We start from the raw sequence: 17,588 nt of genomic DNA, 5'->3' as shown, positions 1-17,588 counted from the left end.
CGTTACCGATATATAAATTTCAACTTTCTCACAACAGCCCGTACGTTTCCATTTACATCTTGTTCGGTGAAAAATCAAAAATACTCGGAATACAATATCCTCCTGCCGAGTAACAAATTACAATCAAAACCTTGCCGTTCGTTTTCGTATGTTATACCACCCTTCTGTTTCGATACCGTTCGGTTAAAATTACGGTAGATATAACATTATGGATCGTACGGTAGAATTCCCAGTAACGATAACGACAGTAATTCTGCCTCCCGTAAGATGAGATTTTGCGATTTTTTATCGGATGAAAAATCGTTTAAGAAAAATCAAATCGATTTCGTTTAAAATAAAATCAAACGTCGTAATAGAACGCTAAGCTTGTAATATTTATTTTGCCTGTGTACGACTACATTCGCGTCTGAAAAATGAAGAGATCCAGATTAAGCACCAAAATGATGATCGTATCGCCCATCAACACGTCGCCTTCCAGATAAGCGTATTGAAAAAACGAGTAGTATACATTATCGCGCGAACGGGCTACTGTAAACACTCGGAAAAAAAATAATAAAAATAAACGGAACGCTTCTAAAATGTTATCGCGATAAGACATACGACTTCATTTTCAACATCGTGACGGAAGATGAAACTCGGATGAATCGTTACGACCCCGAAAAAGAACGACAGAGCGTAGAATACTGGCGCTGTAGGTTCGCGGCGATCAAAAGACTTCAGAACCTAACCCTCTGGAAAGAATTCAAGTTGAAATTTAAACCTATTCCTCGCCGTCCGTACTACCGGATTTGGCGCCCTGCGATTTTCACTTCTTTCTAGAATTAAAAATCGATTTAGCAGTACCCTTATCGATTAATCGATTCGTTAGACCGCAGATGACGAACTAAAAGGTCGAGATGAGGTCGTGCGTTTAGGAATGACTGCCGGCTTTCTTCGTCGACGGAATGAGAAAACCGGTTCACCGGGAGTAATGTGTAGCTGTAAACGGGGACTGTGGGAAAAATAAATGTAACTTTTTATAACAAATAGAATGTACTTTTACGCCGTTGTTCGGTTTGCGAGATTCTTATCGCGTTTCAACCGCTCGTAAAATATTTGCTTTACAGTCGATCGAACCGGGAAATGCGAGGTGCGATCACCTACGTATGACGGCAATAACTATTTAAGGTGAAGATTCATTTTTACAATAAACAAAATAAATAAAGTAAATTCTTAAAGATAAATGACAAAGAATATCGTTAACGTAATAACTAAGGAATTTAGTACCGTTGACCTCTTTTAATAGTAAACGTTGTCGAATATCAATATTGATTTTAAAACTAAAATCAACTCGAACGATTACCGATGTTTTGTATTAAATTCCACAGTTAAAAAAACAAATAATACTGTAAATGTAAATTCCGTGTGAATAACAAAATATCATCTTATATTTATTTACGGGTAAAATCTATCTTAAATATTTTTATCGCGGAATAAATAGCCAAATCAGTCGTAAAGACCGTTTACATAATCTCATGTTGTATAAATTTTTTTTCGGTTGCGATATATACATCGTCTGAAGTATAAGCGATACTGATCGGCATTGCTTTTGCCGAGAGTAATCTTCCTGGGTCGAAGATATTATCTGAAGGATTTAATAATACTTCTTTAATCGTTCTAATATGCGACAATATAATCGTTAATTTCAGCAAAGGAGACGACGAGAAACTATTTCGGTATACGGGATAAATTCTTATTACCGGAAAGGCTGGGTTTTTTGTCGGGTTAACGACGTACAACAACCCTTAAGTAACATTTCAACAGTTCTTGAAACGATATATTTTTCAGTAGAAGACCACCGCACCGCAAGAGCCCAGGGACAGCTCAAAGATTTTAACCTGAAGGGTAGGGCTGTGACAAAATTGATGTAAAATGTCATCCCTAAAATAAACGGCGACTATTTAATATTTTTCCGGCTAGTTTCAGAAACGACTTACAGCGTACCAAAAATTAGATCGTTTTGAGGTAGGAGCGTTTGCTCAATTTTTTTGTTCAGAATTATCAAAAAAATTAGAAGGCGATTGCTATCGGACCTACTAGATTATTAATGGGAATTTTGTTCTTGACTTCTCCTTGTTTTCCCTTTCCCTTCTGTATCACCCACTTAATTTTAATTCTTATTCGTCTGTCAGTATTTTAGATAACGATCCTCTGAAGGTAAAAATCTGTTCGATAATTCAAATCGATACGAGGGACGTTCAATAATTAACGAGGCGAATCGATATAGAGAAAAAACAATTTATACCGTGACGATGAAACACGACATAGTCTCCGGCAACATTTAGACACTTGTCCGACCGTTTTGTGAGCTTTCTGATTTCCGTGTAGTAGATGTCTGAACCGTTTTTTACCTCTTCGTTGCGTCAAACTTCTTGCCGCGTTAAATGTCTTTGAGCGGCCCGAACAAATGAAAATCGGACGGGGCGAGGTCTGGGCACAACACCTCCCGACCTGACTTCTCAAGCGTTTCGCACGTTCTCTGAGCGATGTGGGACGCGCATTGTCGTGCAAAAAATCGCATCTTTTGAGAAAGCTCCCTGACGTTTTCGCCGTATCGCGAGCCTCGCTTTCTGTTGGTACATGTTAGAATACTACTCGCCGTTCACGGTACGTTGTTCTTCTAAATAGTCGCCAAAAATTGGGCCTTGCGAGTCTCAGAAGACCGTCAACATCACTTTACCGGCTGACGCGCGAGTTTTGAATTTTTTTTGGCGGGCGAATCCGGATGTTTTTACTCAAGACTTTGCCGTTTCGATTCGTCATCGAAATGGTGTATCCGCGTTTCATCACAGGTTATTTTACGATTTAGAAAATCATTACCGTCCCCTTCACACCGTTTTTTGAGCTCGGAACAAATGCGATTCGACTGTTTTGGAACCCATCTAGAACACGTTTTGCGATAATTCAGCACGTCTTGAACGATTGGATGCGCGGTTCCAACGCAAAAATTACACAAACTAGCGATTTGGGAAATTTTGACTCGCATGTCTTCGCGAATAAGATGATTTATGCGATATTGCAGTGCGGTAGCAAAAACTTCATCCGGTCTTCCAGAGCGATGGAGATCACTCACACTTGTTCTGCCCGAATTAAACTGTTCCCCCATAAACATTTATCACATTGCCGTTTCAACATTCTTGAGTAAATTTCTGCCGGTTTCATACTTTCTGATAACAAGAATGGTACCGCTGAACGTTGCTCTTCCAGTGAATACATTTCAAGCGGACCTGACGTTCTGAAACAACAAAAGAGGTTATGTTTAGATTAATTATGATCGAACAGCTGATTAATGTGTGTTTCCAAGGTTGCCGACAAGTTTTATTGTTATTGGATGAACCGTTTTTTCTTTACGTCAAATTTCTTAATTATTTTTATATTGAACATCCCTCGTATTTCCCCATTTTTAACTATTAAATTAGTTATACGCTAAAATTTTCACGTAGATTGACTAATAGAATCCATCATATTAAAAAGATTTTCACTGTAAAAATAACATTTATATCTTACAAAAATATAATTTGCCTTTTTTTACCAAAAAATTGTTTTATTTTTTAAGCGATTTTTAACATTATTTAAAATGAATATTAACTTTATATCAAACTACTTTTAATTTTATTCCTTCTTTTCAATAAAAATTAAGGTTGAAAGAAATTCCAGTCTGCCCTTTGGAATTGAAGCGTTAAATAAAGGCTGATTTTTATATTTATTTAGGAAAACCCCTCTAGAATAAAGTAACTAACAAATTCAGTCGATAAATGTAAAGTTCATCCGGTTGAATTTTTATCTGTTCGTGATAAAAATCTAACTGTTCATTCCTAAAATATTAATCTCCAAACTTAGTCAAATATAACAAGTTTAAATCAGTATTATTTAAATTACACGGATATATTTAAATTTGGATTCTGGAATCGTTGTAAATAAATTGTTCCAGCTCAAGGTCAGGTTAGTAAACTCAATCGCAACCGTGGCACAAATAGGATAAGCAGCGATAAGTAAAAGATTGCTAACCTATAAATAAACTGTTTAATATTATAACTAATTTTATTTTCCTATATTGAGTAGGGATACTTTGTACTATGTATTGTTTCGCAAAGAAAGGAGTACATTATATGAATTACATTAGGTACAGTTAGATATGCTTTTATCATCTACAGATGGTAAAAGAACTGCACCACCTTTTACCTGAATGGATTTTAAGAGGCAAACTGTTACAGAAATCTTCATGAGAATACTGTTTTAAAGATACATAATTAATTAGAAAAATAGATATGATGAAAATATATATTAATTAATATGAACTCGCTGTATAATATTAAAATAAATTCATGAAGATAATAATTATAAAAGATAACTACAAAGTAAATCGTAATTCAGAAGGTGTTATTGAAATTATTTGAGCGTATATTTATGTAAACAAGCAGAGATGTAAAAAATTAAAGTGTTATTAATTCTTTAATTAGTATTAAAAATTCATAGTTAGAATGATATTTTTGTAAAACAAAATTTTTGAATTGTATTTTAAATAAACTTAAAGGAAGATCTTTTAAGCGATTCAGTAATTTATTAAAAATTACTACAGAAATGTAATAAATTCTTTACTTGTAACCTGAAATATTTTGTCAAATTAAAGGATTGTTATTGTTATTTTTCATAAATATAAACACTAGATAAATTAGAACTTTTAATTTACCAAATATCAGTATGCATAATTGATATTTATGAGTGTCAGTCAATGATCTCGCACCCATTTTTCTTTTAAAAACTTGTTCTGATTTTTGAGTAAATTCCAAAATAATACTCAAACAAGAATATATTAGTCGTAGTAAATATTTAATTAACGACGAGTTTAGCATTTTACTTAAATATTTTAAAATAAAATAATGTAGTTTATTACTTAACATTATCTCTCTCTGACTTTGATGCGTGTAAAGCGTCTGAGGTACAAGTAGCACTCATCAAGAGTTTTTTCACTGAAAGTAATGATGTTTGTTACACAGTTAGTCTGTGTGATGACATATTTAATATATTTTTTCTTGCGTTACATATTAACTTTGTTGATTATTCTTGAAAAATTTGGTCCGGTGAAAGAAGACAACGGGAAACTACTTTATTCGTCATTCTCCTCGGTAAAACCGATAAGGGATGCTTGTTATTCTTTGAAAAAATGACTGTTATCTTTTGGAGTGACTTATAGCACGTCAGATCATCTATAACTATTACAGTTATGGTACTCTATATACATTCATCTTATGTTAATAGTATTTTGTACACGATTTAAGAAAATATAAAAACATGTGGAACTCTCTCTTTCTGTTTAGCCTCTGGAACCACTGTAAGGTGTTACTTCAGAGGATGCTATGTATGAATGTAAATGAAGTGTAGTCTTGTACGGTCTCAGGTCAACTGTTCCTGAGATTTGTGGTTAATTGAAACTTGACCGCCAAAGAACACTTGTGTCCACAATCTAGCATTCAAATCTGTATAAAAGTAACTGCCTTTACTAGGATATAAACCTTAGAACTCTCGACTGATTTGCTGATCGGCTGATTTGCGATGAAAATTTAACCATCAGACCTAAGAATGTTTGGAACTAAGCATTTTCAATGAATTCAAGGCCTACTGGTAACAAAGTTAAATGTAAGTTTACATCCGTTTCAAAGTGGAATTAACTATAATAGTTCAGTTATGACAGAAATATAAAATAAACCAAATTAAATATAATTTTATTAGTTTCAAAAACATGTAATGATAAAATTTTTTCAAAATTATTTTTGTGATTTACATCATTCTTAATCTTTAATCGAGGAACTGATGCTGTCTATGACTTTTAATTTATACTAATTACTAATTTTAGTTATATATTGTTAATTTTTTTCTGTTTTCTCCAAGACGTTTAAATGGTCTGGTGTCTGGGGTAAGTGGAGTTGTCCGCGGTTGTGTACTTCAACCTCTTTACGAAGGACTTTTGTCAACGAATCCATCTTCTCAACAACAATTGAGTAATAAACATCCTTTAGAGTACGCTAATTTTGAACCAAGGTATTTACTAATACTAGGAAAAGATAAATTTAACTGTTTGTGCCAGATTATTGTTTACCGTTGAAAATATCAGTTTCAGTATAAATATGTCACTTATTTAATGTATATAGATTCTTATATATATATAATATATAAAATGTTTCCTTCAGTTCAAGGAAAATTCCTTGAACTTTCCTTGAACTGAACGATAAAAACTTAAAAGTACAAACAAATTTGATGATAATAACTGAAAGAAGTTATCATGAGGTAATTTATTTGTTTCACATGTTGCATCACATAGGACTATCTGGGTTGCTGCCGTGTTTTAATATTGGAAGCATATTTTTAATTTATAAAATTGCATTTTGATTTAAGCGTAATAAAAATTCATACTTTTTATTCTAAGAAATCAAGCTGAAAGAGCTTGAATAAGAAATTTGAACAAGAAAGAGAACAGGGAAAAGTTTTATCTATCTCTTTGTAAACACTTTTTCTTTTGCTTAGTCGATTTGCATATTTCAGGTACAATTTTGTTTACACTGGACTGTAACTGACATCATGCTGTACGAATCAGAAACAATTAAAGATTTTGTTATAAAAAAATTGAATAACTAAAGGTTTAATGTACAGTTTTACTAAGGTATTAAGGCATGGAATTTTATTCAGATTCAACTGCAGAATAATAATCATCAACTGCATCAATAATAACAACTGCATCAATAATTGATAATATAATTTCTCTTGAATAATATTATACTAATTTTATATCTAAGATTTTTTTAATTTATAATTTTTTTACTAGTGAGAAGTACTGTAGTTATTGGTCACTAATAAATGTAACCGCATGAGTTTACCCACAAAATATGAATTCTTTTATAACATTTTACAACATTTTAGTTGTGTGTACTTTTTACTTTCTCGACTCTATCTATTGTTGTTGTAACAGCACAGTTATAAAGGGAAAGTGTAGCAATCTGCCAAAATTGTAGGCGTCAGGCTTTTTGCAAATGTCAATGTTTCAACACCCTCTTAGTCAAAAAAACAGAAAAACAACTTATAGAATTTTCTGGAAGATGTATGTATGTACATTAGCCTCCACATAACAGTAACCTTGAATGATCGCCCAAACGTCACCGATATACTACTGTTCATTAGTCATCTCTTAGTATCATAAACATGATGCACGACATGTCAGGTAGTAATCGTCGCCGTTCCAAGCTCACCTTACTTGGCGACGACTGTATGTACATAGATTTATTAGCCTATATTTTAATTTTATTATTGATAATATTTCCAGAGCGGCTCAACATAAATTCGTTGAAAATAGCTCAAAAGAATGTCTATATATGGCGGGGCATTGATAGCATTATATTTTGAACAAAATTAAAATAGGAGGAGGAATAGTTTTCATCGCTTTTAATTTGTACAAGGTGGTAGCAAAATTGAGCTTTATTATTAAAAAAAATACTTTTTAAATTATTTAAAATTCCAAACTTTTAATTCGATTGAATTTAGGGTTGGGGGATATTCAACATCATTTTTAAATGATTTTTCCATCATGTCTCAAAAACCTGTTGTTTAAAGTTTAAATTTGCACAAATAATTGGCTGATTAAAAATCAGGCCAGATTTGGCCTGATTTTCAACCTCCATTAGGCACGGGAGCATCATGGTACATAAAAGTTTTTTTTTTAATAGAAAACTATAATTTTTGTTTTAGCCCTGTTGAATAATATTGCATCAAATTAGGCTGATTTATTAAGTAAATAATTACATCAGCCCCAAAAAGTAAGGGGTTGAATGAAACCCTTACTTTAATTACCAATTTTTTAAACTTAATTTTCAAGTTTGAAAATATACATGAGAATTTAAAAATAAATGGTACTGTGGGACCTGACTTAAGAATTTAAAAGTTTGTTTGAATTTTTTATAATTTATGATATTTTATCTGTTTTTAAAGCGCATGCTATTAAAAATGTCAAAGTAGATTTGAGCAAGGAGGTCGATGGGACACCATCATCGTTTTACTAATAACCTATTTTCTTTGGCAGTTTTTACTATAAGCAGAGGGCAGTTCTAATGATAAAAATGCCATTTCTTTGTGGTGGGCCAAAATTTATTACTAAAAATTTGGATTTATTTGTTTTTATAAGTTTTAATACTGCACAATTTTTAACATAAAATCATTCATCAATCAAGCGCACAAATCAGATACAAATTTTTTTACTAAACAATTTTATCTTTTTCATAATTTTACTGTAAATATTGCTTAATTAATAATTTAATGTTTAAAAATCCTATAGTGCTGAAATAAAAATCTGTCAGGAACAAAGCCAGGGGAGTCGTGCAACCTTTCACTAGTTTTTATCTGGTTTTAAATAAGTTGATTTTCTTAAAAAAGCGATTTTTATGGTATAAACCAAACTTTTTTCCATAAAGTTGTCTGTAACACTGCAGAGAAGGTAAGTTTTGTGTTTGATATTTAATATTTTATGTTCTTTAATAAATATTTAATGGTCATTCACGAAGTAAAAAGACAGATATGTATAAATTTTACTAGTACAGATTTGAATATTTACATTATTTCTCAATGTAATCTCTCTGTTCACTATACATTTATACCATCTTTCTGTGAGTTTAATAGTCAGTTGACTACTAAAGTTTTTCGGGTACCTCAGAACCATGTTTGCAAGGTTTTTCACTTTTCATTATCTTGAAATTATCTTTCATTTGAGCAGATTTTAACGGTCCAAAAAGGTGATAGTCTGACGGCACCAAATCACTACTGTATGTCTTCATGTAGTCAAATCACATGAAGTTAGTCTTCCCAATTTATTTGGTGATCGTATCATGTCTTTGTTCGATGACATGAGGACGAGCATTGTCATGTTGAAGAATCATTCTTTTTCTCAACAGTCTACGTACTTTAGCGTAAACGGTTACTTTCAAATAATTTTTCTACAAAAATAATTATAATTATTCTGAAATAATAGTTTCTTTAATTTATTTTATTTTTCAAATGATTGGCATTATTGACCGTACTTTAATCTTCTAAGTAATGACTTTTCATGTCCAAAAAAATAAAAAATTTTTTTTTGTTTTATTTAATTTTTTTGCCGCTGAAAATCTGAGAAGTTTTCATTCTTTACTCTGGTGTTTCAATTTTGATTTATAATAGTGTAGCCAATTCTCATAACATATCACTATTTAGCTAAGAAATGTCTCATCATTACAATGAAATCAAGATTTCAGTTGTACACAGATTTGTAATGGTATTTTGTATGCTTGTCATAATTTTTTGTATCTGACATTTCTTAACAAATCGCAAGTTGTTGTGGATCACCTTTTTCAGTGTACCAATATGAACACTGTGTTTCTGCATTATATCTTCCATATTAAATCGAACAATCGACATTTTTTTCCTCAAAACTTCTGTTGACTCCTTTGCTGATCTTCTTGAATGTCTTCGACTGTAAGACTTATCATCCGCATTTAAATTTGTCTTCTGTACATAGAAAAGTCACATAGTTCATCGGATTCTCACCATATTGAGCGTTCATTCAGCAAAAAATATCAGCAGGTTTTACTCCTACAAATAACTGTATGGTGCTCCTTTAAAGCGCACATCTGACAACGGCATGTCAGTACTTAAACGGGTACTGCATATGTATCTGTGAACATGGACGTGTACATCTCCACATTGTATTCTACATGGATTCCAGTCAAACAATTGCTGCATATCAAAGGCTCACGCTGATGTTGATGACCTTCACACAATCAACTGTACAAGCTAGTTCCCCTTCCATGTGTATTTGTCTGTTTACTTATTGAGTGACCCTTGTACAATGTAATTTTTAACCGATATTTTTTTTTATAATTATGTTGTCTAGAAAGATTAACATAGAAAAAATAAATGTAGAATAGCTTCAGTGTAGGCAAATGACATACTAATAATTAATAAAAAAATTACATTAACTAAGAAGAATTTTGTTTTTTTTAGGTCAAGAAATATAAATGGTGTTCGTACAATGTGGAACAACGGTAAAGAACTTCCATTTATTAAAAAATGGAATCCATTTTCAAAAATTCCATGGACAACATATACATCTCATCCTTTATTATGGTGCAAAGGTAAAAAATATTATTAACTTTTTTGTTAATCACTTTTATCTTGTTTTTCTTGGGTGCTGTAACGTTAATGATTGACATGGTAATCTGACATTAATGACATATAATTACTTAATAATGACAGTTATTGTCATGAGTAATAAATTTTCCACGTCAGCTTTACTAAATTGAGGAGTAAAGTGGTGCACCTCTATTATTTTTCCATTGAGCTGAATATATTTTTCATCAGGGGATCTCTCACTTTTTTTCTGTACGGAACCACCATAAGGCATTACTTCAGAGGATGAATGAGGATGATAAGTATGAATGTGAATGTAGTGTAGTCTTGTACAGTCTCAAGTTGACCACTCCTGAGAAGTGTGGTTAATTGAAACCCAACCACCAAAAAACACCGGTATCCACGATCTAGTATTCAGATCTGAATAAAAGTAACTGCCTTTGTTAGGATTTGACCTTAGAACTCTCGACTTCGAAATCAACTGATTTGCGATGACGATTTAACCACTAGACCAGGCCAGTGGGCTACATCAAGGGTATCCAACCCATTGAAATTCATACGATATAAGCGAATGTTATAAGCAACAATAAGCGAAACTTTGGTTTGTTCACTTCACTAGGTCAGGCGTCAGCTAATAAAAATATTTATCGATGCCCTTTTTCAGGGATCTAAAGTAAGCCTTAATATTTCATTAATTTTCATTTATATATGTATATATATATATATATATATATGTTGGGAAAAACTTACTTTTGAATCTTTTGTGAAAGATTTCTGCTCTAAATGTCAAGTAATGCTATAATAAAATTCTATGAACATAAATTATTGAGCAAAATTAGAGGTTTTATATGCTGTTTTAAGTTAAAGATTGAAATTAAGTTATTCTCAGAATCGTATTCCCAGTAGTTTTCAAGAAAATTATTTTAAAATTAAAAAAAAGTGACTCAAAAAACATGCATACTTTAAGTTTGGCATAGATTTACTTTATTAAGTTGTGAATAACCGAATAAAATTTTAAGCCAAAATTTTTAAAGAATTGATGCAATTAAGTCAGTAATAATCAAATAAAAATGGATTCCAAATTTTTTTAATTTTAAAATGATTTTCTTGGAAATTACTGAAGGTGCTTATACAAAAGGATATAACAAGCCTTATGTGTTACGACAAATGAAAAGTTAATTTTTGACTGACCTACATTATATATATATATATATATATGGGGGTGTTCCGGGACGTATTCCCTGAACTTCATGTACTGATTTAGGACACCAAAATGAGCAAAAAAGATCATATCGTCATAAGTCCTATTATGCTTTGTTTTCCTTCTGGATGACATTTTGTGATTTTCAACAAAAAAAAAACTATTTCCCAGGAACAGGTTAGCCTACTTCAATTATATTTGGCAGATCTAAGACTAGTGTCTTATTCTAGAAAATAAGAAACTTTGAAAACGTCACCTTCAAAAATGTCAAAATGGTGGCCATCTTAATTTTTTTAATCTTCAATATCTTTGTAATGATTTGTTTGATCAAATTTTTACTTATTATAAAATTTATTAAGCATTTTATTTTGAAAAGAATGACAACTCATATGTAAAAATCCATTGACAAAAAATTGAGTTATTGTAAACAATTAATCTGGCAGTATGCTTGAGTACCATAATGCAAGCTGATAATTTTTTACCTGTTTTTATTTCCATCACTAAATGTAATAAAAATTATTAATAATAGTAAATTAATAAAAATTATCACTTTGCATTACGGTGAGGTGTAATTTTGTTAAAAATAAAATGCTTAATAAATGTTGTAATACGTAAAAATTTGATGAAACAATTACAAAGATATTGAAGATTAAAAAATTAAGATAGTCACCATTTTTACATTTTTGAAGGTGACGTTTTCAAAATTCTTTATTTTCTAGAATAAGACACTAGTCCTAGATTTGCCAAATTTAATTAAAGTAGGTTTACCTTGCCTACGATGTAATTTTTTTGTTGAAAATCACAGAATGGCATCCAGAAGGAAAACAAAGCAAAATAGGACTTATGTCGATATGAAATTTTTGCTCGGTTTGTTGTCCTGAATCGGTACCTGAAATTCAGGAATATATTCTGGAACACTCTATAAATTTTTATTTTTTTTTAGGTAGCATGGATGAAAAAAGACAGAAGATGTACAATGTGGATGAATTCACTCAGAATTTAGTTCAGGCTGTTGAAAGAATCAATGAAAGGTCAACGCCGTGTAATATTGAACATCGTCCAATAATACTGGAAAATTATATTAATTTACCATCGTTAATACATAATAAAAATGCTCTTGGTTTTTTCAAAGTCAGAGGAAAATTTAGCTTTTAAGTTTTTTAAATTTTTATCTATTTTAATTTCAGTATTTTGTTTTGTTCACATTCCATATTTTTATGATATTTCATGTTTAAATAAATTCAATCGATCTTGTATTAATAAAATTTCACGATTACATTTTTAAGTTCTCTGCTCTGTATCATTATAAGCCTTCACAGATTACTACTACAGAATTAAGTGTAATATGTGAATCGGGAAGTTTTGCGTTAATGTTTTACTTATAAATTTTTATGGAATTTTCATCAGGGAATTTTGAGCTTTATTAAAAAAATTATTTGAATATTTATTTCTTTAGTTTTCTAAATCTTCAATTTCTTTTCTTTCTTATTTAGAGTCTGTCAATTTTCAAACTTACATGTCTATAACAAACATATATTGGAAGATGAACTCACGATCAACCTCCTGTAGACCCTCTGTATTCTGTTTACTTTTACTCATTAGAGACTGTACATTCTGTAGAACATTAAGTAATTCTAAAACAAGACATTGATGCTACCTTTGGTGTGTAATCTGAAATATAAGCTGAGACATCTGTGATGAACGGGTTTAAATTGCATTATTTCACTATATGTAACCGAGGATAGATATGATTTATGATTTGTCATCAGAGGGTTAAGACCTCGTCTGTTGACTCCAGCTACTTCCCAAGAAAAACATTTTGGGCAGAGATACTTGATTCCCTTTTTATCAACGTTAATTTCTATGAAGATTTAAATATAAAATATCCATTTATTTAACCGGAGTTCTTTTTTATTAAACGTAAGTGAAATAAATCGCAAAGTATTTTTATCCAACTATGATAGATGTAAAATAAGTAAAAGATTTAATAATCACATCAGAAGTTGATTTTATATTTATTTCAGTATTATTTGAACTTATTTTTAGCTTAAAAACTAAATAAATGAATGTAAACGTTTAAAATAATGTTTGCATTTTTTTTTTTAATTTTGAGAAAAGGATGAGAACTTGATAACAGTTACATCAAATGTAAATTTAAGTTTGTGGTTTTATTTTTATGTTTTAGTAACTAAATTAAGCTTTGGTTATTTAATTTTATTCAACAAATTCATAAATTAAAAAATCTGTTTTTGTATCGAGATTTAAAAATACTGTATAAAATGTAATAAATTTATTTACACTAGAATGTTAGCATTGAAGAAAATAGAATGAAGATTTACGTGAAAGCATTCAAGCAATGATAAAATTAATAAAAAAATGTTTAAGTTAACCATTATTAGCATCATATTAAAAGATATATGAATGAGGTCTGTTTATAAAGAAGTGAAACTTTTTTTTAAACATTTATTTGATAACTTACATATTATTCTGGGTTGTCTCAGTTCCACTTCATTTGTCGTTGGATCGAGGGAAATCGTGATAAAACCTTGCATCACAAAATAAAAAATAATGTGATTTCAAGTTCATATTAATTATGTGAAGTAATATTAAGGTAAATATTTATACATGTTTGAAGATGTTTAATATAAAAAATAATTTACAATTTAGAAGGTATTAATGAGAATTATTCTTGCACATATTTATCTGCAAGTCGATCAGGATGTAGAAAATACAGTTTTAAAAAAAATTAATATCTGTTACAAATTCATCAAATGAGAGTAATATTTTTTCTGTAAAACAATATCTTAATTAAGGGGTTTAGAAGAAGCCAACAGGTACGAGTGACAAAAACAACTTTTTGAGATGAGGACTAAAGTTCAAGGATTACTGTAATTGAGGTAATAAACTTCAGCTTGTTTTTGTTATACTACTTTTTACTTTTTTGTGGTACCCTAAAAATTTCAGCTCTTTTTTTTTTTTTTATAATTAGACAAATGGATGTAGAGAAAAAATGATTTATTCAGTGACTATAAAATGTACACCGCTTTTCAGCATAGTCTTCAGCAACATTTAGACACTTGACCCACCGTTCTGTGAGCTTTCTTATTCCCATAGCATAGAAGTCTTAACCTTCCTGTTTGAACTATTCGTGTACCGCTTTTTTGACCACATTGTTGTCAAACTTCTTACCGTGTAAAAAGTCTTTGAGCAGGCCGAACAAATGAAAATCAGACAGGGTGAGGTCTGAACTGTAAGGAGGATGCCTCTTCCTTACAGTCAGGAGGACACCTCCCGGACCCAAATTTTTGAGTGTTTTTCCGTTCTCTGAGCGATGTGGGGGCGCTTGTTGCCATGCAAGAGAATCACACCTTTTGAGAGAGCGCCCTGTCATTTTCATCTTATCACCGGTCTCACTTTGTTGGAGCATGTTAGAATAGAACTTTCTGTTCACGGTACGCCTGTTTTCAGAAATAAGACCATTTATACGATTTTTCAGCACGATAAACGAAACTTCAACTGGTCTTCCAGAGCGATGGAGATCAGTCACACATGTTCTGCTGAATTAAACTGTTCCACCCACTATATACATTACCACGGTTTAAACACTTTTCAACATTCTTGAGAAAATTTCTGCTGGTTTTGCTCCTGATAACAAAAATCTTATTGCTGAAAGTTGCTCTTCCGGTGTAAATGTTTCAAGTAGAGCTGACATTTTGAAATCAACAAAAGAGGCTAGGTTTAGATTAATTATGATCGAACAGCTGATTAAATGTGTCCCCAAGGTAGCCAACATGACCCTCAAGATGTTTCATTGTCATTGAATGAATCTTTTTTTCTCTACATCAGTTTGTCTTGTTAATTATTGAACGTCCCTTTTAGCATTTAATATGAAGAATTTTTTGAATTGTCACACTGTTTTAATAGTTTATTTATAACCATTTTGGTTGGTCATGAAAACAATCGGTTTTTAAAAATGATAATGTTTAACCTGGTTAGTATTTTATTACTGATTATGAAGCCGTAGAATCAGAAACATTATTATATAAATTTATATAAAACTTGTTATTTTTATACGTTCGTAGATGTATTTCATTAATCATTATTGACAACACAATAGATATACATACTATTTAGCAAAATTAGGAGATAAATTATATTTGTTTATTTCTTAATTTTTATTTAACAACATTAGCAAAAACGACACTAAGATTAAACTAAGCTGTTAAAAAAAAACTTCAAATTTTGTGGATTGTATAACACTTTGTAGCAATAAATAAAAGATAATCGAAAGTAAATAAAAGTTTGAAAAATGAAAATATTGATATATATTTTAAACATGCAATTTTATTTGACATTAAAACACATTTGGAGAGAAAATTCTTTTTTTTATTATGTTTAATTGTAAAAATATTAAAAATATGAAGCATATTCTGTTTTATCATGGAACTGAATCAAACTATTCTGTAAAACAATTTCTAATAAATATTCCCAAATTTAATATATTTTTGTAACATTTACTGTTAAGTTATGAAATGAAGTCGGTTAACTTTGCAACTGATTATTACATTATAGTTGGTAATGAGGCTGCTAGGTAATATGTGAGTGCTGTTGTTCTGACATCCATAAACCATTGTTTATTTTTAATTTACCTGTAAAATACTTTTTGACTGTAGAATAATTGCATAATTCTGAATAATTTGTGAAATTTACTGAGAAAATCTCATTATGTAATGCCACAAGGTCAGTGGCTTTTATGCCCATTGTCTATGTGAACTTATTCCTTAATATGGTTTCTTTGTAGACAGACCTGATAATAATTCAGATTAAATCTTATTGACTGTGATTTTCTTTTTTTTTGTAATAATAATTTGTTGTGATTTTTTAAATCGATTCCAACATTTTTATTTTAGCAGTATTATATTTGTGATAGAATCTTTTTAGATTTATTTATATTTTTATTTGTAGTTATATTGTAAGCAGTTATTTATTACTTGGTAGTGTGCATAAGTGATAACGGGTTTGAAATAGTTCTTTTTTTTTGTTAACATTTATTTATGATTAAAATAAAGAACACAACATGAGGTTACTTAACATTATAAGTAGAGAAATACATCCTTTAAATGTCTTCCTTTTTCAGCTTTGCACAGACGAGCTTTTTTATGGCATGTTTGATAATATCTTTTATTACCTGTGGCTGTAGTACCCTAATTTCTGCACGAGTATTATTTTGTTGTGGAACTATTTTGTCGGGAAACCTTTCTTTTGGGTTTCCCCATAAAAAGAGGTCAGGGGCTATCAGATCTGCAGACCGTGGCAGCCAATCTGCTGCAAATTTTCTCCTTTATCCAAAAATGTTTGTAAAGCTGCATTGTGGCTTCAGCTGTACAGCAAGTGGTTCCATCTTTTTGAGACCAGATTTCAGATGTGTTCTCCACTGCAGAACTTATAAAATTTCAAAACATTTCCCAATATCGTTCCTCTATTAACCATCACAGTATCACCATTGTCATTTTCGAAGAACGATGGTCTGATGACACCCTACAATGTTACTCTACACCAGATTGTACATTCAAGAGAGTGCAATTCATGCCACTGCATAACTCTTGGATTTTCGGTGCTTCAAATTCTACATCTCCGCCGATTTACAAATCTGCTGAATTGGAAGTGAGTCTCATCGGACATAATGTGCATATATATAGTGCACTGCACACACACTGTACACAGTATAATTTATCATGTTAAGTGACAAATCATTGATTTTGAGGGCGCAACTCTAATATTAAAATCTTGACGATATGCTTGACATTCTAACAATTGAATGTTTGCTTTCAAAGTAAAACTGAACAATTTGGTGACTTGTAGGGTTGTAAATCTTTCACGGTCAATTTTCATCTACTGACCACAACTTCTAAATCAAAAGGAAAAAAATATCAGTCCAAGTTCTTACCGGTCAAAACCAAAAATTGTATAAAAGCAACAGGGCAGTTTCCCTTTCCTTTTGATCGTCTAACTAATTTCTTCCCCTCCAGAAATGAACTACCCCTCCCCCTTGCAATTGAATCAAAAAATTTGATTCTGGGTTTTACATTCTTGAAGTTTCAGTGAAAAAATACATATGAAGGATAAATGGAATAAAGAGGATCATTTTTAGAACATTTTTACAATTTTTAAGCTTTTTTTTTCTATTATTTTTCATATGACTCCG

General features: G+C 30.9%; 1 protein-coding gene across 2 annotated transcripts in view; it reads left to right on the top strand.

Moving 5' to 3' along the window:
- Positions 1-12,668, top strand: part of LOC142333672 (tumor protein p63-regulated gene 1-like protein) — a 30,129-nt gene extending 17,461 nt beyond the window's left edge. For both annotated transcript variants that reach the window (XM_075381085.1, XM_075381084.1), the window contains 3 exons: positions 5,929-6,078; positions 10,057-10,187; positions 12,327-12,668. In XM_075381085.1, the coding sequence (XP_075237200.1) occupies positions 5,929-6,078; positions 10,057-10,187; positions 12,327-12,538 (493 nt within the window). In that variant the 3' untranslated portion in view covers positions 12,539-12,668. The remainder of the gene's footprint in view (positions 1-5,928; positions 6,079-10,056; positions 10,188-12,326) is intronic.
- The last annotated feature ends 4,920 nt before the right edge of the window (positions 12,669-17,588 follow it).

Source organism: Lycorma delicatula, chromosome 13 (genome assembly GCF_047948215.1).
Source record: "Lycorma delicatula isolate Av1 chromosome 13, ASM4794821v1, whole genome shotgun sequence".
Taxonomy (NCBI): Eukaryota; Metazoa; Arthropoda; class Insecta; order Hemiptera; family Fulgoridae; genus Lycorma; species Lycorma delicatula.
The sequence above is the reverse complement of the archived record's forward strand: the minus strand, read 5'-3'. Positions and strand labels throughout refer to the sequence as shown.